This window comes from Sapajus apella, unplaced genomic scaffold (genome assembly GCF_009761245.1).
Source record: "Sapajus apella isolate SASKATOON/1434 unplaced genomic scaffold, GSC_monkey_1.0 scaffold94, whole genome shotgun sequence".
Classification (NCBI taxonomy): domain Eukaryota; kingdom Metazoa; phylum Chordata; class Mammalia; order Primates; family Cebidae; genus Sapajus; species Sapajus apella.
Window position 1 is genome coordinate 2,904,131 of NW_022437034.1, and position 24,146 is coordinate 2,928,276.

General features: G+C 53.5%; 1 protein-coding gene across 7 annotated transcripts in view; it reads left to right on the forward strand.

Annotated features, from left to right (window-relative positions):
* Positions 1 to 24,146, forward strand: part of CDH23 (cadherin related 23) — a 418,948-nt gene that overhangs the window by 258,081 nt on the left and 136,721 nt on the right. For all 7 annotated transcript variants that reach the window (XR_004262173.1, XM_032256272.1, XM_032256266.1 and 4 more), the window contains 2 exons: positions 19,353 to 19,417; positions 22,670 to 22,907. Coding sequence is in view for 6 of the 7 variants with exons in the window: in XM_032256272.1 (XP_032112163.1) it covers positions 19,353 to 19,417; positions 22,670 to 22,907 (303 nt within the window). In the remaining variant the exon portion in view is untranslated. The remainder of the gene's footprint in view (positions 1 to 19,352; positions 19,418 to 22,669; positions 22,908 to 24,146) is intronic.

Genomic DNA, 24,146 nt, shown 5'->3' on the forward strand with positions numbered 1-24,146 from the left:
ATGGATCTCCTTGCTGCTCCTTGGTGCAGAAAAGGCTGGGGGTAGGGGATGGAGGGGACCAGGGTGGAAGCTGGAGACCAGCCCCAAGCTACTGCAAGAAGCCAGGGAGGGATGAGGCTCCCACCATGCAGCTGGGGACAGTAGAAGATTCCAGATCCCTCCCGCTGCCCTACCCTTCTCTCCCCGCCCTTGCTGGAGCTGCTTCACTATTTTCCTTCCCAGACCAGCAGGGTGCATCCGCCTCCATTGCCACCAGACTGACCAGGTGGGCCCTGTGCCGTCCCGAATGTCAAGTGGGAAGGGCTGCAAATAGGCCCGAGGTGGGTTGAGGCCCTGCCTCGGCTTCCTACCAGCAGGTTGGCCTTGAGCTGGTGACTGAATGGCTCTGGCCTTCCATTTCCTCCTCTGTAAAATGGGAAGAATAATTCCTATCTCAGCAATGCTGTGAAATAATGTATGGCAAGTTCATAAGCCAGGCCTACTGAGTGCTCCAAAGTATACCAATGCCTGCTGTGTGCCAGACCCCCAGGGTTCTCCACGGTTTTCTAGAACAGTTGAATTTCCCTGCTTCTGAAAGCATCAGTTTGACTTGATTCTAACATTGTATGAAACTGATGACAAAAATTGCCAACATGAATTATTAGTAAGCCTGGGAGATGATGACAGGGTGCAAGGGGTAGGCCCCGTCCGCAGGCTTGAGCAAGACCAAGAGGGAAGACAGCCCTTGTGCCTCTGCCCAAGAATCACCAGAAGCTGGACTTCCAGAGCATGGAAGGGTCTGCTCAGCCCTTCCAGTGCATTCCCCAGCCCCCCACCTCGTATTCTCCCTCCCCACCCGCTCCTGACACCCCCACCATTGGCATCTTAATTGATCTCATTGTTCTCAAACCCTTGAGACCTGAGACTCCAGCTGTGCTTAAACAGAACAAAATCTCTTCCAATTTCCCCACCGTTTAAAAGAAAATTGAATTCTTTATCTGCAGCCTGGGGAGGGGAAGAGGGAGGCTAAAGAGAGAGGGGTACACACACACAAAATAGTAGGTCATCCCAGCTCTACCCCTACTCTGGCCTGGAAGGCCTTTGTGGACACACCCACCCCCCATTTGGGGGTCGTCTAAGGATGCGCTTTGGACCCTTTTATTGGGCTCTTCTGTTCCTCTCCCTCTGAGGGGCCGGGGTGGGAGCGGGAGGAGGCTGAGCTGGCTGCGGTGATTGACGGGTCTGGAGTTCCTCTGTCTGTCAGGCCTCAGTGCCCCCCCGCCTGTGTTTATCTCTTTCATCTAAATATCTGTCTGTGAAACCTAAATGGCGTGGAGTGAGAGGTAGGATGGGGGTAGAGAGAGAGTGAGAGACAGAGGGAGAGAGAGAGACGGAGAGAGAGGGAAGAGAGAAAAAGAGAGAGTGAGAATACAGCCAGCTGCCGCCTTTTCTCCACTGCGGCTGGGGCGCCCCCGCCTCTGCCTCGGAAGTGGATTGTCCTGGACCTTGTGTCTTTGTGTGAGGTCTGATGGTTTTCAGTTGATTGGTCATACAACAAATTGATTTTTGGCAAATTGATTTAAGGCCTCACTGCCTGTCCCGCCTTTGAAGCACTCCGCAGCCTCTGTCAACAGCACCTCCAGCATCCACCATCCTTGACCGAGCATCTCTGTCTGCTGCTAACCTTTGCCCCTTTGCCAAAACAAGAGGATGCTGCGCTCATCACCGGCCTGGTGAAGCAGTGTTGTCAGCTTAGTGAATGCCGGGCATTTTATAGGGCGTTCCTCGTCTAGAAGAAGCTGAGACCTGGAGAGTGAGCGGCGTGTCCCAGGCCAGCCAGCTGGTGAGCAGCCAAACCGGGATTTCAGACCCCAGATGGTCTAGTTCCAAAGCCCCTGGCTTCCCCTCCATTCTGCCAGTCACCCTCAGGGCTCACCTCCCAAGCTGGCCTCCAGCCTTTTGGAGTCAGCTGACTCCAGAGTCCAGGGAAAGTGGCTTTGCGAGGTGGGAGCCGCTCACTCCCTGGGTGACCTTGAGCAGGTCCTTGGCTCCAGGGGCCTCAGCGTCTTCATCTGGGCAATGAAGGGATTGTGCTGGACTCTCTCTAAGACCCCCTGTGCCAACAACATGTGACTATGCCTGCAGACAGTCACCTCCAGCACTGAGAGCCTGTGACGCCCTGTGCTCTGCGCCTATCAGAAGTCACCCTTCAGTAGGCTTACTGCTGATTGTTCCTGCCCAGACAATCACTCAGAGAACACCAGAGCAAAGAAAATGGACCCCCTGGGCCAGGGGACAATGGGCAGCTGTGCATGCCAGGGCCAGAATGAGTTCATAAATGCTGCAAACCAAATCCCCTTACAGAGTCCACCGGTGCCACGCACTGGGAAGGTGATAAGCCCTGGAACTCAGGTGACAGGGGAGAAAGTGGAGAGGATGGCAGGAGCAGCCACTGGGAACTAGGCCTGAAAGTTTGTCCAGCAAGCATTTGGGAGGAAGCCTGGTGCAGCAGGTGGGTGGGGGGCCCACAGAGGTTTGGGGAGAGGTTGAGCTGGGCCTGTGAGTTTGGGGTGGCTTAATCTTGCTCTCTAATCTCTGTAGCAGGGATAGTAGCTGTGATTGCTGCCAGCTTGTTTCTGGAGTGGCTCAAAGTTCCGTATCCCTATCATAAAAACTACATTTAACTTCATGACCCAGGACACATACTCACATGGACACTTATCTGCAGCAAAGCAGTACTTCCTGATTACATGTAATAATACACTCTAGTGTTTTCTGATTTAATTCTGCTAGATTTCACTTTCTAAGTGCTAACCATGAACCCTAGATTGATTTCACGACCAAGTAATGGATAGATGTCCAACAAACTAAGTTTGAACCTATCCAGAATGAGCCTTCTCTGCTTCCCCATCTGGTGAGGAGGAGGAAGATGATGCCAACTTGTGTTTCTCCACTGTTCACTACAGGGAGCCAAGGCATAAAGACCCCGTCCTCCAGACTTAGACCACCCAGGTTTACCCTGACTCAGCCATTGCTGAGCTATGATTTTAAATAGGTTACTTGTATCAACAATGAGCCAGTACAGCCACCAGCAACAGAGACCCCCAAAACAGTTGTTTAAATAAGATCAAGGTGTATTTTTCTCCCATGTAAAAGCAGTATACGGGTGAGCACTCGTGAGCGGCTCCTTCCAGCTCTCTTCTCCGCCATCCCTAGAGTATGTCCCTCATCTTCATGGTCCCAGATGGTTGCCAGAACTCCAGCCATCACATCTGTCTCTCAAGCTGCAGGATGGAGGAAGTGAAAAAGGAAACCTCCCCTCCCTTTTAAGGATACTTCCTGGAAGTGCTTTGCAAACTTCATCTCACGTGGCTATACTTAGCTGCAAAGGAGGCTGGGAAATTTAGCATTTTAGCCAGGTAGCATTGTGTCCACCTAAAAAAAAAATAATCACAGTTTCTGTTAATTTGTGAAAGTTCAGGAAGGCATGGCTGTTTAGTCTCTGCCAGATCCCCTCTGCGTGCCTCCATTTCCTCTTTTGGAAGTGGGGGTGACAATAGTTTGTTATAGAATGACGTGGGCTTTAGTGAAATAATACATGTAACATGCTTAGCCCAGTGCCTGACACAGAGCAGATGCTAAACAAATGATGGCACTAACATTGAGGGCCTGGCGCCAAGCTGTGCTCCTTCCATGTGTGTTAGCCAAGCCTCATGACAACCTGGTGAGGTCCAAATCAGCCTCCCCGTTTTATAGATGAGAGCACTGAGTTTCAGAGAAAGTAGCTCTGTGTCAGACTGCACCCCCATGGAAGGGGCAGAATAGAAGCACAAACCCCCTTGTCTCCAGGACGCCAAAATTCTTTCCCTTGGCCATGGGGCAACACAGTCCCCTCAAGGAGACTGAATGGCTCCCTGAGAGCCTTAAGAAACCGTGGGGCTGAGATATGACCAGACAGAAACAACTTGATTAGCTGACATCCAAGCTGAACCCAGGCCCGGCACCCCCTCTGCCGGCCCAGCCTCCTGCAAGAGAAACTACCCACCCACCTAAAAGGGAAACAAAGCCAGGACAAAAGAGCCTTTGGGTTTCCGCTGTATCACCACCTGCAAGGTTAGAAGTTTCAGGTGTTTGACTCACTGAATGACCCTGGGCCAGCCACTTTTCTCTGAAAGCCTCCATTTCTCCATCTGCAAAATGGGGAGAATGTTACTGTGCCTGCTCCACCTTCTGGGGACATTTTAAAACAGTGAGGCCAGAGTGTTTTGGATTCCTTGGAAAGCAAATAAATGAGATAGACTGCTCTTCTCTCAGTGGGTTTCGCCAGTCTGTGTTAGGATATTCTGACAACTGGGGTGGGGTAGGCAGAGGAGTGAGGAACCTAAATATCAGGGGACTGGAAGTGAGGGCTGCTTCTTGGGCATGGGTGCTCCCAGCGCGCCCCTCCCACCCTGCGCGCTCCCTCCCACCCTGTGTGCCCACGCAGAACCCAGCTGTACATCACTGCATCATCACGGTGCAGCCCTGGACTTCGTGGGCCCAGGTGAGTGAGGGGCTGGTCCCGAAGCCCTCTGCTGGTCTCAGAGATCATGGGTGATTTATATTTCCTGCGTGGGATTTTGACCTTAATTTCTTCTGGCAGTGTGGGGCTGTAAAATTCATTAGGGACCTGCGGGCAGAGTGACGGAGATGTCAGGCGGGCAATCGTGTGGGTATTTAATCTATCAGATGTGTGGCTTGCCATTTAGGGAGACAAACACGAGAATGTGGAATCAATATGGTTCATTAGCGAGCCGCATGTGCCAGCCCAATCAGCGCCCACCAGCGACAGGCATGGGGGTGTCCTGCCAGACACCAAGTCACCTTGGAGTGAGGACATGTCCCTGGAGCATAGGCAGTGACCAGCCCCCACCCAGGTACCTCTCTCTACCTTCCCACTAGACTGGGGGCTGCCTGACACCTGTGTATCCCACAGAGCAGGGGAGAGGAGGGAGGGTGTCAGCCTTATGACTTGTGGTGGGGACACTGGGGAGATGCTGTCATGGTGAACGGTGTCATTACCAGCCCAGCTTTTGCTGCACCCCCAGGGGGTTGATTGGACTATCTTGTTCCCCTTCTCTCAGCTCCTTGGCTCATAAGGTCCTGCTTAACTGGGCCTCAGACATGGTGTCTGTCCCCACAGCTCTCAGGCCCCTCTCCTTTTTCTCTCCCACCACATCATCCCAGCTTGATAACTGGCCCCAGAGAGGGCACAAGTCCCTTCTGATTGTGAGCATCTTGCTCCCCTGACCCTTCCCCAGGTACTACGTGTATCCATTTCCTGGGAAGCTGGGTGGCTTCAAACCACAGAAATGTATTCTCCTGTGGCTATGAAGTCAGAAACCTGAAATGGAGGGGCTGGCAGGGCTGTTCTCCCTCCTCAGGCTGATGAGTGACCCTGCCTGGCCTTTCCCAGCTTCTGGAGGCTCCAGGCATTCCTTGGCCTGTGGCTGCAGAACTCCAGTCTCTGCGTGCTTCCTCTCTGTGCCTCTCCTCTGGATGTCATTATGAGGACACTTGTCATTGGATTTATGGCCTGCCCGATAACCCAGGATGGTCTTCTCTCAAAATCTTCCACATAATTATTTTTTCAAAGCCCCCTTTTCCAAATAAGGTTACATTCGCGGTCTCGGGGGTTAGGACATGGATATATCTTTTGGGAGGTCACCATTCAACCCATTACACACCCTTGAAGAAATCTCAAGTACTGACAGGGACATGTTGATAGGACAGTGTACTAAAGACGTGAGGGGCTGGCCATTCGAACCTGACAGCTCTTCCAGCGCTGGCTTTCGTATTTTCTCTCCGTGTCCTGACCCGTCTCTGAGCCACCCACCCTGGACTTCAGCCTCCTGGGGCTTCTCCCTCAGTTGCCCAATGGGAATGCATTTGTCCTGCATCTCAGGGCCCGTCTCTCCTTCCTGCTGCAGCTCCTGCTCTGCCTCCTCCAGGAAGCCCTGACTGACTCTTGGTCACTGGGCTCCTCTCAGCGCTTTCCTCCCTTGTCACTCCCTGTCTACACTGTCCTTGGACTTTCAACCCAGCCTTGCTCGGTCTTTCTTCCTGCCCCAAGTGGGGTCTGTGTCTTCCCAGTGAGGCAGGGAGCTCCCTGATGGCCAAGGCTGCCTCTGACACTTCCCGGCTTCCTGCATGTGTGGTTGATGCTTGAGAAACATCAGGGTTCCCTCACCCACAAGTGACTGGGCTGGTTCACAGGGAGCCTCTGGGGCTGGGAGGCTGCCTGGCCTGGCCCAGATGGATCAGAACCACAGGCCTCCCAGGGCATAGCTGGGAAGAGCCCAGCTAATAATACAGTAACTAATACAATTGGGGAAACTGAAACATGAGGGAATGATGTATCCATGCCACAGAGCCAGCCAGGGACAGGGCTGGCATCCTGACATGCAGTCCAGCTGTGAGCTCAAGAGCTTCCGCTTGGGAATCAGAGCCAAGTTCAAATCCTGGCTTTGCTACTTCAGCCTAGTGATGTCAGGCAGGTTCCTAAAATTCCTGGGCCTCAGTTCCTCCTCCTAAAAGTGGACATGATGATACAGAGTCAATATGGGGAGAAAATGGAATAATACACCCACTGAAATAGTGCCTGACCCATAAGGTAAATTCTCAATAGCCTGTTGAATAAAAGCACTAATCACTAAGGTTGTTTTAAAAAGTAGATGAGGCCGGGCGCGGTGGCTCAAGCCTGTAATCCCAGCACTTTGGGAGGCCGAGGCGGGTGGATCATGAGGTCAAGAGATGGAGACCATCCTGGTCAACATGGTGAAACCCCGTCTCTACTAAAAATACAAAAAATTAGCTGGGCATGGTGGTACGTGCCTGTAATCCCAGCTACCCAGGAGGCTGAGGCAGGAGAATTGCCTGAACCCAGGAGGCAGAGGTTGCGGTGAGCCGAGATCGTGCCATTGCACTCCAGCCTGGGTAACATGAGTGAAACTCCGTCTCAGAAAAAAAAAAAAAAAAAAAAAAAGTAGATGAAACATCTGATGCAAATCACCTGCCTTCATGCCTGGCACATAGCAGAATCTCAGGACTGCTGTGTGGTTCAGGTATGTTGCATAACCTCTCTGAGCCCCACTTTCCTAGTCTATAAAATGAAGATAGTATTAGTACCTGTCTCATGGAGTGGGAGTGAAGATTAAACGTGTCAATACGTGTACATTTCTTAGAATAATGCCTGGAACCCAGTAAGGATTATGTCGGTGAGCTATTACTACTGTTTGTGCAGGTATTGTCAGCCAGTTTCTTCATCTGTTAAAAGGAATGTGACCTCTGTGTTTCTGGTTGTTTTAAGGATTAGGAAATTAGCCGAGCATGGTGGTGGGCACCTGTAATCCCAGCTACTCCGGAGGCTAAGGCACAAGAGATGCTTGAACCCAGGAGGTGGAAGTTGCAGTGAGCTAAGATCGCACCACTGCACTCCAGCCTGGGTGACAAAGTGAGGTTCCATCTCAAAAAAAAAAAAAAAAAATGATTAGGGACTGGTTGTGTGAAGTGCCTTGCACAGTGCCAGGTCCACAGACGGCGCTCAGCAAGGGAATGACCTTGATTATCCCTGTGCTTCTGAGGGGGGCCCCACACCCCTCCTCCAGGCATCTCCCTGGCAAGAGGCCCCAGGGACCGCCAGGTGGTGCCAGACACTTGGCACAGGCAGCCACCGGCCGCTCTGACAGCCTTTGACATACCGTAATTGCTTTCCCCACTACAACTCCTTTAAGCACGGAGCTGTTGGCCAGAGCAATTTGCTCCCCATCAATTTTTATTTCCAGGTTTTAAAATAAAATAAAGGGAAATAAAGAAGAAGGTGGGGGAGCCCAAGAACAGCACCACGTCTGTGATAACAAACAAGCCAAGGGCCGCACACCTTGAGAGCGCCTGTCAGCCTCCACCCCTGCAGGACTGACACCTTCATACCCAGGGCTGGGCCTGTCTTCCCCTAGAGCCCCCGCTTCCTGCAGGGCGTAGCACCACTTCCCCTTCACCTCCATGGACCTGATGCTGGCTCAGCCCAGGCAGGTGGGGGTGCTGGGCTGGGGGGAGTTCAGCACGAGCACGTTTGCGGAGGGCCGGAAAAAGAGAGCTCTTAGAACTGGGAGTGGAAATAATAATACTAGCTCCACGTAGAAAGTGGCTCCTGTGTGTCCGGCACAGAGCGAACGCACCTGTGTGCGTGACCGTCTTTAATCCTCGCAATCATCCCATGAAGTAGGTGCTCTCATTACCTCCATTTTACAGGTAAGAAAACCAAGGCTCAGAGTGGGTGTCACTGTGGTTACTCCTGCTGTTCTTCCTCTGATCTCCCTGCCTCCTCCCCACTCTTCCTTCTCCTCCTCCCTTGTTCGCTTCCTTTCTCTCCTTCTCCCTCTCCCCCGCCATCTTCCTTTATCTCTCCTGTAGCCTCCATCGTCATCTTTCTGATGTCCTTTCCTCCCTAGAAGTCTATCTATTCAGGATTTGAGGCCCTTAGCTTGTCTGCTGAAAAGCTTCCTCATAAGTCATCCGATACCTCATCTATACTTTCGTCTATTTAGCTGATATTTGTTGAGGACTTCCTGTGCGTTGGGCACTGGATGGGTGCTGGGAATTCATGGGAGACAAAACAGACTCAGTTCCTGCCCTCATAAAGCTTATATTTTAGTGGTAGGGGGAAAGCCCACTCTGCATTCACCCAGACTCTCTTGCCAACACCATGACCTTCTCCTACCACATCTATCCACTGACAAGAACTGTCGGCTTCAGATTCCAAACATACCTGGAGTCCAGCCACATCCCCCTGGGCTGCCCTGACCACCCTGGTCCACGCCCCCACTGCCTCCCACTACCCCTGTGTGACCCGCCTTAACTACCTCATCTCGGAGCCTCTGCTCCTGCCCTGGAGTTGTCGTCAGTTTGCTTCTACAAATACAAGTACCTTGCAAACGTAGATTGGAGTCTGTCCACTGAGGTCACAGGGAAGAGAAGGAGCAGCAATCTGGAGATCTGGGGAAGAGTGACCTAGCAGAGGGACCTGTGGGGGCAAAGGGTGTGAGGCTGCAGTGCTTGGCCTGGTAGAAGTCTAGGGACTGTCTGAGCAGCAGAAGCAGAGGGCATTGTGCAGGCGAAGTGAGGAGGCTGCTGGAGGATGGATCATTGGCACAAGGACAGCCAGGAGCAGGCACTGTGCGGGAGGCATATGCAGCATGCTGGCCAGCCCCAGGGTCTTACGTAACATCCCACAGCCATGCATGTGGGGCAGAACCCAAGTCACACCCCCGACTCAGTGAGATTTCCATGACTTTGCACCTGACCGCAAATCCCTTTGGAGGCTTTTTGTGGCTGATCTTGCACTGCACCCCCCAGGGAGAAGCACATTTCTCACCCTCAAGGAGCAGAGAATGCAGCAGGACAGCAAAGATGTGCTAACACACGTTCCTCCTGCAACTGGTTGTTAGAAAGGCTGATCGGGAGACAAACCTGAGGCTTTCTCTGCAGTCAGTGTCTTGATCCATTAGGAATGTCTACCACCGGCACTGCTGATGGAGTGGTGGCTGTCCAGCCCAGGCCCACAGTGGAACAAGAGAGTGAAGGTCCCCTTCCCTTTCTCTGCAGGTCTCAGCACCAGTCATGTCCCCATCCTGTCCTCACTACGCCCTGCTTGGCCTCTCCACCAAACCGGTGCTTTGAGCCTCGAGCCCAGCCCCGCTTTCCAGGAGCACTCTCTTGTTCCAAGGCCTCCCACATGCTCAGAAGGCCCAGAGCAGGCACAAGAGGCTATGATCACAGCCCCACAACATCTCCCCTCCACCCCACTGCTCACTCCCTGATACCATGGCCAACCCAGGACATGTGCCCTCTTATCCATCACACAAAGTGCAACGGGAGGCATTTTCCTTGGAGCACCCATCATTTCCTTTCTCCCAGGTGCTGGCCACCCCCAGGAATGTCCATAAATGCACTCAGAGAGCAGCTTCCCACCACACTTCACCCTTGCCCATCTAACACCCGCTATGCTCCCGTCCATCTGGCCCTGGCTTCCTTCTCAGATTAAATCACTTCCTTCTGAGATGAGAGGGGAAAACTGAGGCACCAAGCATTTTCCTAGAAGTGTGGGGCAGACTGGATGGGATTTTCTGCCCATTGGCTTCTATCTCACGTGCCAGAGACAAACTGGAACCTTCATCCACAGTACTATGGGAGGGGAGGAGACGGGGCCTCGGAGGCCCCAGCAGACATGTGGAGGTCACCCCGGCCTCTGGACTACCGGGTTCCCGCACCAGAGTCCCTCCTGCCTTCTGTCAGCCACTCCAGCTCTCCAGAGCTTACAAGAGTGCAGTTAATCTCACACAGTTTAAGGACTTATTCAGAGGGGCTCAGTGAATGATGAATGAGGAAAGCATTACCAGCGAAGCACCAGGGCTCCGCAGAGCTGTTTAAAAATGCATTCTTCCATGTAAATTTCTGCTCCATCAATCCTTATGACATGTCAAACATTGCTATTGTTTCCTGAACAAATTGTACTGCGTGCCCTTCTCTGCAGATTTGTGCAAGGGAGCAGAACTGCTCGCCTGGACCGGTCGCCTGCCTCTGTCGCTGGGACCCAGGGCTGCTGTGGAGGCAGCTGGGCCCGCCTTGCTTCAGAGCAGAAGCCCTGTGTGGGGCATTCCTGCGAGCATGCATGCATGACGGGAGTTTGGGTGCAGGGTGGGGATTGATTGTGTGCCTGCCAGCTTGTGGCCTGTGGGGACAAACACCCAGGTGTCTATGGAGGGGGTGTGGAGGAGACCACAGGGTCTGAGACCAGGCTGGGGACAAGTAGGGGTGTTGCTTGAGGCAGAGAAAGAGAGGGAGAATGTGTGTGTGTGTGTGTGTGTGTGTGTGTGTGTGTAAGGGGTGGAGGTGTGGAGATCTCTGAGTGGGGTCTACCTGAGCAAGACAGAGAGAAAAGGAAAGTTTCTAGGAGAGTGCACAGAGGGTGCAGGATTTAGAGAGTTACTGACAGCTGCCTGAGACGCAGAGAGAGGAAGGAAGAGAAAGGGGTCATGTGTGATGTGTGTGTGTGTTTAAAGAAGTAGGGGAAACACAGGAAGAGAGATGACACAAAGACACACAAGGCAGGCACCCCATAAGGTGGGGGACCCTGTTCTAGAGCAAATTAATGGAAGAGGGTGAGAGATGGTGACTGATAAGTGCAAAGACAGGCTGGGTAAGAGGGGGTTCTCAGGAAGGGGACAAAGACCCAGGAGGACCTGAGTGCTGTTGGAATAGTGGGTCCCGGGAGAGTTGGCATGGAATGTTGCACTGAGCACCAGAGGGCTGGGAGCTGGGCTGGACGGAGAGTTCTGAAGGCACAAGATGAAGGGGGAACTGTATGAGAGAGTGCCGTGGGAAGAGCCCCGGGTGGGTCAGGAGGGACACCTGCAGCCAGCCAGACTGCCACATTCTTCCAAGGTGGCCTCAGGCTGGACCACACAGCTCCCTCCAATTCAGGCCCTGAGCCACCTACACAGACCAAAACCAAGCTTGGGGCAGGGGTGGGGTCCTTCCTTAAGAGTCTGTGGGAGGCTCTTGGTGGAGTGTCTGAGGATGTAGGCTTAGGGGCTACATCCTGGGAAACCACAGCCAGAGACCCCTGCTGCCTGTGTTGGTGGGCATGGCTAGAGTTGCTGGGAGCCCGCTCTCTCCAAGCAGAACCTAGGGAGCAGAAGCCACCATGGCAAGAAGGGGACACTGCCTCTAGCATCGACAGGGCTAGGAGGATGACCCCAGTAGGAGCACCCTGGATCCCATGACTGAGCACTCAAGCTGCAGGGAGACTTAGCTCCCCCAACCTCACCAATGAGAGGAGCAGGGGAGGGGAGGTCTTAAGAGCACACACCTTGGAGTTAACCAAGTTGGGTTCATGTTTCATTTGTTGATGTTTTTGAGAGAGAGTCTCGCTCTGTCACCAAGTTGGAGTGCAGTGGCAGGATCTTGGCTCACTGCAACCTCCACCTCCTGGGTTCAAGCAATTCTCCTGCCTCAGCCTCCCGAGTAGCTGGGACTATAGGCACCCACTACCATGTCCAGCTAATTTTTTGTATTTGCAGTAGAGATGGGGTTTCACCATGCTGGCCAGGATAGTCTCGACCTGACCTCGTGATCTGCCCGCCTTGGCCTCCTGAAGTGCTGGGATTACAGGCGTGAGCCACCGCGCCCAGCCATTGGGTTCATGTTTTAGCGCTGTGACTGTTTCACCCTGGACAAGCTGGTTGACCTCTCTGAGTATCTGTCCCCTTCTTCATCTGTAAAATGGGGATACTATGGTGCTGGTCCCATAGGGCTGTTGGGGAGATGGAATGAAACAAAGTGCAGGAAATGCTTGGCAAATTTGGTGGCACACAGTTAAGTGCTCAAAACGAAATGTCAGAGGGGCACCCCCTTGCCCCTTCCTGTCGCTACAGCCAGGAGAAAAATTGGCGTTGCTGACTCAAGCCTCGCCAGTCCAAGGATGTCACCATTCCCCCACCATAGTCTCCTCCAATCACCTTGTCTTAACCTTGGATTTTTTCCCCCCGAATGTATTTATTTTTTTCCTTTTTGTCAGCAGAAGAAAATTACACTTCTGCCGGCATTGTCCATCACAGAAATAAGCACTTGCAGATGCAATTATAAAGGCCCAAATGATGGAATTAGTTTTGCTGGTAATGCCAGCACTGGGGAGAATCGGAAGAAATGCCTTATAAATCAGGCGCTCGGCGGCAGCCAGTCTCGGCTGCACCCTCTCCCCCACATGCTGGCCGCAGGGCAAGGGCTGACCTCGAGGACGGGCACTGAGCACTGAGTGGCCGCTGGTCTTCCTGGGCTGCAGCTGATTCTGCTGAGGGAGGCTGATGGGGGAGACAGAGACCTCCTGAGCCCTGCTCCAGGCCTTGATCCCTGCAGATACCCTGCTCTCTCCAGGAGCTACCTGGACTCCTTGGTACCCAGCCGGTGACTGTCCCATAGAACAAAATACACCTGTACGAAGACAGCTTCTCCAGGATGAATCCCTCTAGGCCAGCAGCCTCAGTGACCTTCAAGCCCACTTTCAGCCTTGTTTTCCTTGTAGTTCTTACCACTGCCTTGAATTACGTTCCATAGTTATTTCTTCCCTCGGTGATGTGTCTCCCCATTCTGATTTTAAGTGGCAGTCCAGCTTATCATGTTTAGGATGTGACTTCAGTGCTGGGCACAGCAGCCGGCACGTTGGAAAAGCTCAAAAAATATGTACTAAATATTTGACCGAACAAAGTGTCACTGTCTTCATGAAGGTGTCTGTGGCAGTGTGCTGGGCATCTTCAGGCACCCGCACATCCTGCGCCTGCCTCCTCCTGCGGGGAAGGGGGTAGTAGGGAGTCTTGGCAGGGGCCAGGGCATTGGGGGTGCTCTGTAAACCCTGCCTCGCCCCATGCATTCCAGCAACCCCTCTGTCGCTGCTTGCTGCCCACCTCAGTGTCTGATGGGGCGGTATCAGCCCCACAGAAGGAAGGTTATGCTGGCCCTCCGTGGCTGGCAGTGGAAATCCCACATTCTACTAAATTGGGCAGAGATGTTGAGCCCTGTATGAGGTACTACATAAGATGCAAAAATGAGTTAGACATACAAACTTATCCTTCACAGGGAGGAAAGTGGGGTACACACAGACAGTTTTCAGGAATGGCAGATTCTGCCGCATGTTCCAGGAGAGGGGTGACCAGGGGCTCCTGGGCCAAGACCAGTGAATGGTTAGGGACTGTCTAGGAGAGGGGTATTTGGGATGGGCCTCGGGGGTGGATCAGAGTTTGGACAGCAGTAACAGAATGAAAGGATAGAGGAATCAGCAATGAGAGAACAGTCTGGGTGCACCAGGGAAGAGGTAGCTACAAGAACACTAAGCCCAGCTAGACTGTGGACAGCCTTGACACTAGGGTATGGATCTGAAATTAATTCAGCAGGTAATAGGGAGCCATGGAAGGTTTTTGAGCAGAGGAGGACATAATTTTAGCCACTGGCTTTGACTTCTTGTCCCTTGGCCTCTTATTAGAGCCTTAACAAGTAGTAAAATGTACTAGTAGGGAGCTCCGAGTGCCATCCCAGAGCCTGGGGGAGCCATTAAACGGCAACGAAGACACAGAGGCACCAGAGGGGAGCCTGGAGCACAGCTGAGGTGCTCACCTGGAGCCCTGGTTTGGCATCTTTTTTTTGAGACAGCGTCTCACTCGGTCACCCAGGCTAGAGTACAGTGGCATGATCTCAGCTCTCTACAACCTTTGCCTCCCAGGTTCAAGCAATTCTACTGCATCAGCCTTCCAAGTGGCTGGGATTACAGGCACCTGCCACCATGCCCAGCTAATTTTTTTATTTTTAGTAGAGACAGGTTATCACCATATTGACCAGGCTGGTCTTAAACTCCTGGCCTCAAGTGACCCGCCCACCTCAGCCTCCCAAACTGCTGGGATTACAGGTGTGAGACACCACAACTGGCCTTCTGTTTGGCATTTCTTAGGTACAATATGAATGTCACCCCAGCATGGCCAGCTGGGCCTCCCCCCGATCCCTGTCACTATCGGTCTATGAGACCCTGGAAATTCCCCTGCAGGGAGACAGACATGCCCATTCCGAGAACATTGCAGGGAAGGGGGTGTTTCCAGCAGGAAGAGGAAATGTGTTCTCTATACATAGGCCCTTGGCACTCTTCAAACCCTCCTTCCTAAAATGGGCCCAAAGGGTCACTGTCTTTCTGCCACTTTGTTGGACTTTCAGTCGGTCAGCCACAAACAAGTCTTGCTTGGGAGGAGGTTGTTTAAAAGGTGCATGACAAGCAGATCGGGGCTGGGAGAGACTCAGTCACTGTCCCCACCTGGATAGGGCAGGATGGCAGGGGGGCGGTGGAGCAGCCGCAGTGGGTCCTCTCTGGAGCTCGTCTGCCAGCATCTGGGGGGCTGCTCTGGAAATATGAAGACCAGCTCCAGCCACCAGCTGTGAGATCTTGAGCAAGTCACTTAACACCATTGCGCCTCTGTGTCCTCACTTGCAAAAGTGATGGGAGGTAATAACAGTACCTGCCTGTGGAGATCTGGTCAAAATTAAATTCATACATTGGTATGCGTCATGAGAACGTGGATGCAGTTGTAGTTATAGGTGACAGAGATAGACTTACCTTTCCTGAGCTGCCTTTCTGTCCAGGCCCTGTACTAGGCCCTGGGCATATGTGGACCCCATGACCCCACACACTGCCGTCTGAGAGCTGCGTCCTGGTGTGTGGAGACACGCGTTAGCCTCAGCTTCGGTGCCTCAGTGCAATCAGGGCTGGGAATACCGAGCAGGTGCAGGGAGGAACCCTAACTTCGCCCTGGGAGTCAGGGAGGGCAGAAGGGTGTGAGCCAGGCAGGAGAGTGAGGGGTGCCGTCCAAGCAGAGGGGCAGAGCCAGGTCTTGGGAGCTGCCTGTGGTCCAGTCTGGGTAAGAGAGGAGGCTAGACATGCAAGGCTGAAACTGTGTATAGGAGAGGAGGGGCCTTCCCTCCAGGGCAGATCTACCGCCTCCTCCCAGGCTCAGGTCCCCTGATGGCCTCTGCTGCAGCCTGGCGCTGGCCCTGCACCCGGCAAGGCCTGAGGTCAGTGCTGCTGCCCTCACCCTGGCAGAGGCAAGGAGCAGCTTTTCATCTGGTTCTGCTTCCTGCATTCGAAAAGTGAAAGCGCCCTCTCTCCTCCTCACCCAGGCATACATATTTCATATGGTCATTAGGCGGTGGCAGTGAAGGACTCACAAATCTTCCCTGGCCAGCATCGGCAGCCTGGGCGGGCAGTGAGAGGCCCTGGGGAAAAGGGTCACCATGGGAGCCATGGCTGTGCCCAGCCCAGTGTGGGCAGGGGAGGGCAAGCCTTGCAGGGGTTGGGGGCATGAAGCCAGTTTCTGCTCTAAGACAGTCCAGTCCTGTCTCCTGGGGCTCATCACCTAATTTCCCTGAGCCTCAGCTGCTCTAGGCTCCAGGGTGGAGGGAACAGGATGTGGGCACCTCACACATCCTTCCTGTCCTGACAGTCCAGAGCAATCCTGTGGGGCACCCTTATCTGAAGGGCTCATCCCTAGGGCTCAGATGTGACCTTCTCCGGGGGCAGCACGCCCCTCATGACCCAGGCCCCTCCCTTCCTGCACACCCCACTTTCGACTTCCCAGCTGCTCTCCTCCACCTCCTACTGCCGTCTCTCCTCCACTTCCCTTTCCTTTTTCCTTCTGCCATTTGCTCCACTTCTGTCCTGTTTCTTCTGGGTCCTATCTTCTTTCTCTTCACCCCTGTCTCTCTGCCTCTTCCCTGTTTTCTCTGCACCATCCCCTTCTTATTGGAATTTGCTCATTCATTTTTCCAGCATTTATGAAGCATCTACTACATGCCAGGCACTGTCTGTGCTGTGCAGTGAGCCCCACAGGTGCCTGCCCCACCTTCGTCCATCCCCAAAACCCTTTTCCCTTGACAAAGGCACATGATGAGGGCCAAGGGGGTACAGTTTGGTCACACGGTGACCTGGAGGGGTCTCCACACCACAGTGACCCCTCACAAGGGGCTCAATGGCATCACAGTCAAATCTTCCCCAGACCAAGCTGCAGTCGTAACAGCCCAACAAGACCATGCTTGATGATCAGGATCGTCAGTGGAACCTGGGGGTGGGAAAGGTTCTGGGATTCCTCCTGCTGCCCTTCTCCTCGGTCCCTATAAAGGGAGGAGGAATCTGGGGTTACTGAGGGCAATGTGGTCTCCTCTTGCCTGGAATAACCAGGCTCCCTTCCTTCTGAGAACATTCGCCCCTCTTGGCTCAGAGGCAATAACTGATGGAGGCCAAAGGCATGGCTTGATGGCACAGGATTCAAATCCAGCACTGTTCTTTCTCTAGATTTGAAGCCTTTCATAGACGATGTATCAACTAGATGCCTCAGTTTCCCCATCTGTAAATGGGAAGTGATGCTAATAATAGTACCTACCTCACAGGGCTGCTGTGAGGATGAAGGGGTCGTAGGTAGAAGGTGTGCAGTAGCCAGCAGTGGCTGCCGCCATCATGAGGAATGGTCAAGGCAGTGGGATAGGGCCCGTCCAGGAGCCAGTCCTGGGTTGGAGGGTGGTGACATGGCTCAGTGCCTTCCTTTCACTTGTTCAGCGTGCGCCCCTGAGGACCCTTGATGAGGTCTGTGCCTGGCCGGGGTGGTGGCGGGGACAGAGGTCTGCACAGTCTGTGGGAGCATGAGCTGTGGGGACATTGAATGGAAATTGGAGGCAGTCCTATAGAAGCTGGCAGTCCAGAGCCCCCAGAAATGGCATCTTTATGTCTAGCCAAATTTTCTGGATAACTAAGATCTTAACCCTTTGGGTATAAACATTTTTTTGTTTCATTCATTTGGGATAGAAATATATTTTTCACTTATCTGCCTTCCTGCACTGAATACACTAAACACAGATTAGCTTTTCCTTGAAAATTCAGGCTTATCATAAAGAACATAGAATTTACTGGATTTTATAGAATCCAGGAACCATAAAAGGAACCTCAAAAAATATTGAGCACAAAGACATCAAAACATATTTTTAGCCGTGTGGGCTTTATCCACTTATAGAGACACCTTAGTATAAAACAGATGCAAGTGGACCCAAAGTCAGTCTGAGGCCTTTCCCTATGGGCATCTGGTGGCAGGCAGCAGTTTGCCCAGCTCTAGGGCAGTGGCCTGGGAAGAGAGCAGGGGTGACATCTAGAACAGCACCTTGCACGGACTGTGTGCTTCATAAATAACTATTGAATGAATGAATGATGTCATTTAGCCTGCACTGGTGGATTAGAACCATGCCAGGAACAATATAGAAGCCGTTGTTCCCAGTCATAAAAGCCAAACCCCCACTAGAACTGCAGGTAGGGGGTAGATGGAGGAGGCCTCACAGGGTTGGCCACAGGGAAGGAACACCAGGCTGGGGTGGAGAGGCCAGTTTCTGTCCCACTCCGCTTCTGACCTGCTTCTAACCCAGACTGGCAGCAGGCTTTCACCAGGCCTTACTAGGATCTGGCCTCGACCGTGTGGCCTGTGAGATGGATGGAAATGTCGGATTTTTCATCATGTGGATGGCTGTGAGGAGTAAATGAGGCCTTAGTAAACCTGGATGTTCTTTGAAAATGTGAAAGGTGCGACAGCCATGCAGGCTGCCACCATCATTGTCCTTGTCATCCGCATAAGGCTGGTCTCTCTTCCTTCTGTCTCTTTTGACCGTAAGTGACAGAAACCCAGCTTGGACCAGCCCGGTTAAAAGAGGTCTTAGCCAGGCACAGTGGCTCACGCCTGTAGTCCCAGCTACTCAGGAGGCCACTGCGGGAGGATCCCTTGAGCCCAGGAGTTGGAGGTCAACCTGGGCAACATACCGAGACCCATCTCTAAAAAAAGAGAGAGAGAGAGAGATCTCAGTGAACTCACAAACCAAATCAACTGTGGAGAAGGAATGTCGGATCAGATTCAGGGTTCTAAAACTACCAGGATTCGGCCTTCTCTTCTCCTAGCGCTCCTGAGGTCTGGGTGCAGCTTCATCCTCCCGGAACGTCCGGCAGCTCCCAGTTCATGTCGTCCCTGCTCCACTCACTGGCGGAAAGCTTTTATCTCCAGCAACGCAATAGGAAGAATCCCCAGAGAATTCTGATGGACCCAGCTGTGGTTAAGGACCACTCCAGGCCAGCCCCTGTGGTGAGGGACAGGCAGGCAATTCCCACCCAGGCCTTTTGTGCAAGCAGGGAGAGGAACCAGAGGAAGCAGGTGGGAGGGTAGCAGGGTGTTTCTAAAAGTGAAGGCTGTTGAGCAGAAGGTCTGCCTTACACATGCAATGGACTCTTTCCAGGGTCAAAGAAGGGAGGGACTAGGTCCCCCATGGGATTTCCCCTACTGGCCAGCACATCTGACTTGGAGGCTTTAGGGATTGCGGGAGAAATACCAGAAGAACCCACCAGATGTTGAACGCACACCCACCTTCATTTGTGATACTTCACAAAACCACAGGCTGGGATTCCAGGCCGCGGGTCCAGGGTCTCTCTCCCAAGCCCTCTGAGCATCTGCAGAGACTAAGCTTGCCCAGCCTGGTATGAGCCCAGGACTGGTGGTTTCACTTAGTTAGAGGTGCCTGGTAGACCAGCCCTGTGGAACTGTGCCCTCCAGTGTAAATTTAAACAGCCAGTAGTGGCCAGTGACATCCTTCTTGAACAGCATGGCTCTAGAAAATTCAACCTGGGCCAAAGGAGTTGTGTGGGAGGAACATGGGTTTCCTGGGGACCTGAAGCCTCAGCTGGGTCTGGCAGTAATGACTTCTTGTTCTCACCATTGCAGGCAACAGACAATGACGTCGGTACCTTCGGGGAAGTCAACTATTTCTTCAGTGATGACCCTGACAGGTAAGACTGTCCACAGTCCCTCAGGCCCCTCCACAGTGGTCCTTGGCCCTCCCCAGACTAATGAGATCTAGGAACTTTTCAGTGCCCAGGGAAGGAGGATTCTGGGCCCTGTGGCTGGAGCACTAGACTAGAAGTTGGAACCCATGGGCACTGTGGCTGGTTTGACCCTGATTGTGGCACAGCCTTGGTCAACTCTCCTCAACTCTCTGGGGCATAGCTTATGTGACCCTCAAAAGATAGCCTTTAGCTTAGGGAATGGATAAATTGTGTCTCTGAGAGGCTTTGAGTACTAATGACTGCACACCACCACTGCCACCGCCACCGCCACCGCCACCGCCGCCACCGCCACCACCGCCACCACCACCAGCACCGCCACCACCACTGCCACCACTACCACCACCACCACCACCGTCATCACCACCACAACCACCGCTACCACCACCACTGTCATCACTGCCATCACCACCACCGCTATCACCACCACCGCCATTACCACCACGACCAACACCACCACTATCGCCACCGCCATCACCACCACCGCTATCACGACCACTGCCACCACCACCACTGCTGCCATCACCACCACCACTACCACCGCCATCGCCACCACCGCCATCACCACCACCGTCATCACCACCACCACCATCATCACCACCACCACCACCGCCATCACCACTGCCATCACCACCACCGTCATCACCACCACCACCACCATCGTCACCACTGCCGCCACCACCACCACTGCCGCCACCACCATCGCCACTGCCGCCACCACCGCCATCACCACCACCATCACCGCTGCTGCCATCACCACCGCCATCGCCACCACCACCACCATCACCGCCGCCACCACCACCACCATTGCCACCACTACCTCCACCACCACCATCGCCACCAATGCCATCAACACCACCGCCACCACCACCACCATGGCCACCACCGTCATCACCACCACTGCCATCACTACCACCACTGCCACCATCACCACCACCACTGCCATCACCACAACCACCGCCACCATCACCACCGCCATCACTGCCATCGCTACCGCCATCACCACCACCGCAGCCATTACCACCATCACCACCACCATCACCGCCGCCACTGCCACCACCACTGCCATCGCCATCACCACCACCGCCGCCACCATCACCGCCACCACCATCACCGCCACCACAGCCACCACCACCACCACCGCCATCATTGCCACCACCATCACCACCACCACCATCACCGCCACCACCACCACCACCGCCACCACCATCACCACCACCACCACCACCACCGCCATTGCCACCACCAGCCACAACCACTACATGTCAGGCTCATCATAGTCAAGGGCTTCCCACGCATTATCTCATATCATCCTCACGGTGAAGTGACACAGGAGCTCAGTGCCAGGCACTTTTATCATCCCCACTTTACAGATAAGGAAGTGCAACTCGGAGAGGCTAAGTCACTTGTCCAAAGTCACATAGCTGTCAGTGCTATGATCAGGCTTCTGCAGGTGACCTTCACCACTAGGCTACAAAGTCTGCCGCAGGAGGGCTTTCAATGTTCAGCAGCCCATAGATGGGTCACTTGCCTCCCTGCCTGACACATGCCAGCCTTGCCAAGTCACCCCTCATGGTAACATGGTCTTGGCTTGGTTCTGGGCCATCTCTTTCCCTTGTCTTCAGTTAATCCAAGCCAAGGGGCAGCCCTTTGACTTTTTTTTTTTTTTTTTTTTTTTTAGAGATGGAGTCATGCTCTGTCACCCGGCTGGAGTGCAGCAGCGCAATCTTGGCTCACTGCAACCTCCTGGGTTCAAGCGATTCTTCTGCCTCAGCCTCCCGAGTAGCTGGGACCACAGGCACGTGCCACCATGCTCGGCTATTTTTTGTATTTTAAGTAGAGATGGGATTTCACCTTGTTGGCCAGGCTGGTCTCAAACTCCTGACCTCAGGTGATTCACCTGCCTCAGCCTCCCAAAGTGCTGGGATTGCAGGCATGAGCCACCATGCCTGGCCCCCTCTCACTTTTAACATGCTCAAGGGTCACGTGTCTGATGCATTGGGAAGCCCAGTGGAATGAGTGAGGCAGTGGCTGTCAGCTTGAATGACTGGCCCCTACTATCTGATCAAGAAAAGATAGGGAAGGGGCTGGGTGCAGTGGCTTATGCCTGTAATCCCAGCACTTTGGGAGGCTGAGGCGGATGGATCACCTAAGGTCAGGAGTTCAAGACCAGCCTGATCAACTTGGTGAATCCCCGTCTCTACTAAAAGTATAAAAATTAGCCAGGCGTGGTGGCAGGCGCCTGTAGTCCCAGCTACTCGGCAGTCTGAGTCAGGAAACTCACTTGAACCCACGAGACCGAGGTTGTGGTGAGCCAAGATCGCATCACTACACTCCAGTCCGGGCAACAGAGTGAGACCCTGTCTCAAAAAAAAAAAAGAGATAGGGAGATTGTTAGGTTCATCTGGCTGTTCTCTGCCACTTGGTAATGGGGACCTCAAATGGGAGGAAAGTGCCAGTCTGGCTGAATGTACAGGGCGCCCTTGCCCCAGGGGACCCATGTTCACATGGCCTTATCCTGATCATCTTGGATGGTCTCATATCTTCCCATCTTCTGGGCCTGAGACTTTCCTCACTCTGAGCCAGAACCTTCCAAGCTTGGTGGCTGGGCAGCTGTGGTCAGAGCACGCAGATGTGAACTCACAGCTCAGATGAGGCTCCTGAGGGGACATTTAGAGGAGGTGGTTGGAGGGATCATCTTGCCGGACCTTGCTGCTACCTGGTAGATGTCTGCCAGCCTCCCACCCAAGACTCAGTTCCTCAAATCAAGTGGCAGCTCCCAAGAGAGGACCAGCCATCCTGCCCTTCACCAGCTGCTTTCCTCCAATTCAGAGCTTTCTGGTGCAAAACAATCTGAGACGGCAGAAGTTTTTACTCTCACAGTTCTCCAAAGTCTAAATATCTGCAGTAGGTGGGAGCCCCTGTTCACAGAAGGAGGAGGGTCGTTCTGTCTGGATTTCCTCCTTGCTTACATCAGGCAACTCCTCCTCCCCACCCACTGTGATCCTGATCCCTGCCCCCACCCACCTCCCCCTTAGAAATATCGGCTCTTCTCAGGTAGGGCAAGTGAAAAGGAAGGCAGATTGCAGACTTCATTTATTGCCACCCTGGACGAGGACAGGCTGGGAAATGCCAGCCTCATCAACAAACCCGTTTTAAACCACTGTTCCTTCCCTCCATCCTCCCGGCCTGGCCCAGGTTCTCACTGGACAAGGACATGGGACTCATCATGCTGATTGCCAGACTGGACTATGAGCTCATCCAGCGCTTCACCCTGACGGTCATTGCCCGGGACGGGGGCGGCGAGGAGACCACAGGCCGGGTCAGGATCAATGTGCTGGATGTCAACGACAACGTGCCCACCTTCCAGAAGGACGCCTACGTGGGTGCTCTGCGGGAGAACGAGCCTTCTGTCACACAGCTGGTGCGGCTCCGGGTAAGGTGCCAGGGAGCCCTGCATTCCTGCCATGCATCTTACCCTTCCCCCGTGCTTGCTTGCTTGCTACCTTTTTGTTTTCTGTTTGTATGTTTTGAGACAGGACCTCACTCCTTCACCCATGCTGGAGTGCAGTGGTACAATGAGAATTCATTGAAGACCCAAACTCCTGGGTTCAAGCAATCCTCTTGTCTCTGCCTCCCCAGTAGCTGGGACTACAGGCTTGAGCCACCGTGCCTAGCCTGTGCTTTCCTCTTGACCAACCCCCTGGGGAACCCACCACAAGAGGGGCTGGCCTCCCATCCACAAAGAATGTTGCATAGATTTGGGGGTCAAATTCTTGGTCTGCGTCAGCCCTTCTCTGAGCAACACCTCATGTCCTTGGTACCAAGTGGGGTGTTGTACACAGTATCTGTCTCAGCTTACATGTTAAATCAGCATTTAGCGAAAGGATCCCACCCGCACCCACCTGCCACCATCTCCCTTAGCAAGGGAATCGAGTGGGGAGCAGTTCCTTATCTCAGGACCCCTTCTAAGCCCTTTAATGGCCAACTAGAATCAGGAAGTGCTGCAACTGGAAGGAGCCGCAGAGACCACGAAGTGCAACCCATTTTACAGAAAGGGAACCGGGAGGGGAGAGGCTTGCTCACAAAGACATAGTTACAGGGTATCAGTGCCAGGCCTAGTCCTGGAATGCCATTATTCAAGTGCCTCCTGCAGTGAGTCCCCCATTAGGCTTCAGTGACCTTTGACCAGAGACTTTTAAATGTGTCCCCTTCCCCATGCTGCCTACCCAAAGGGACAGGACCCAGAGCCTCCATTTGGAACTCGTTTCTGAAGCAGGCAGGGATGAAGGCAAGGCTGGAGGGGTGAGCACGGGGGATATCAAGAAGGATAGACCATGTGCCTGCCCAGCCTGGCCATGGTCCCTCATACAGCCCTGCCCTGCCCTGCCCCTGCCCCCTGCTCAGCAACAAGTCAACCCTGAGTGGTGGGGACCATGGAGACCCTAGAGTGAGGGACCTCCTGGAAAGAAACTCATTAACTCCGCGCCCACAGATGACAATCAAGGGGAAGAGAGATCCCTGGCCACGCTCCACGTGCCCTCTTTCCTCAACTCATGCAACATGCATGGATTAGACACCCACTGTGGCCAAACACTGGGCTGGCCTGGAGGTATGCAGCAGCAGTCAAGAAACAAGGTTGCTGCTCACATGAAGCTGGTGGTCTAAGCGAGGG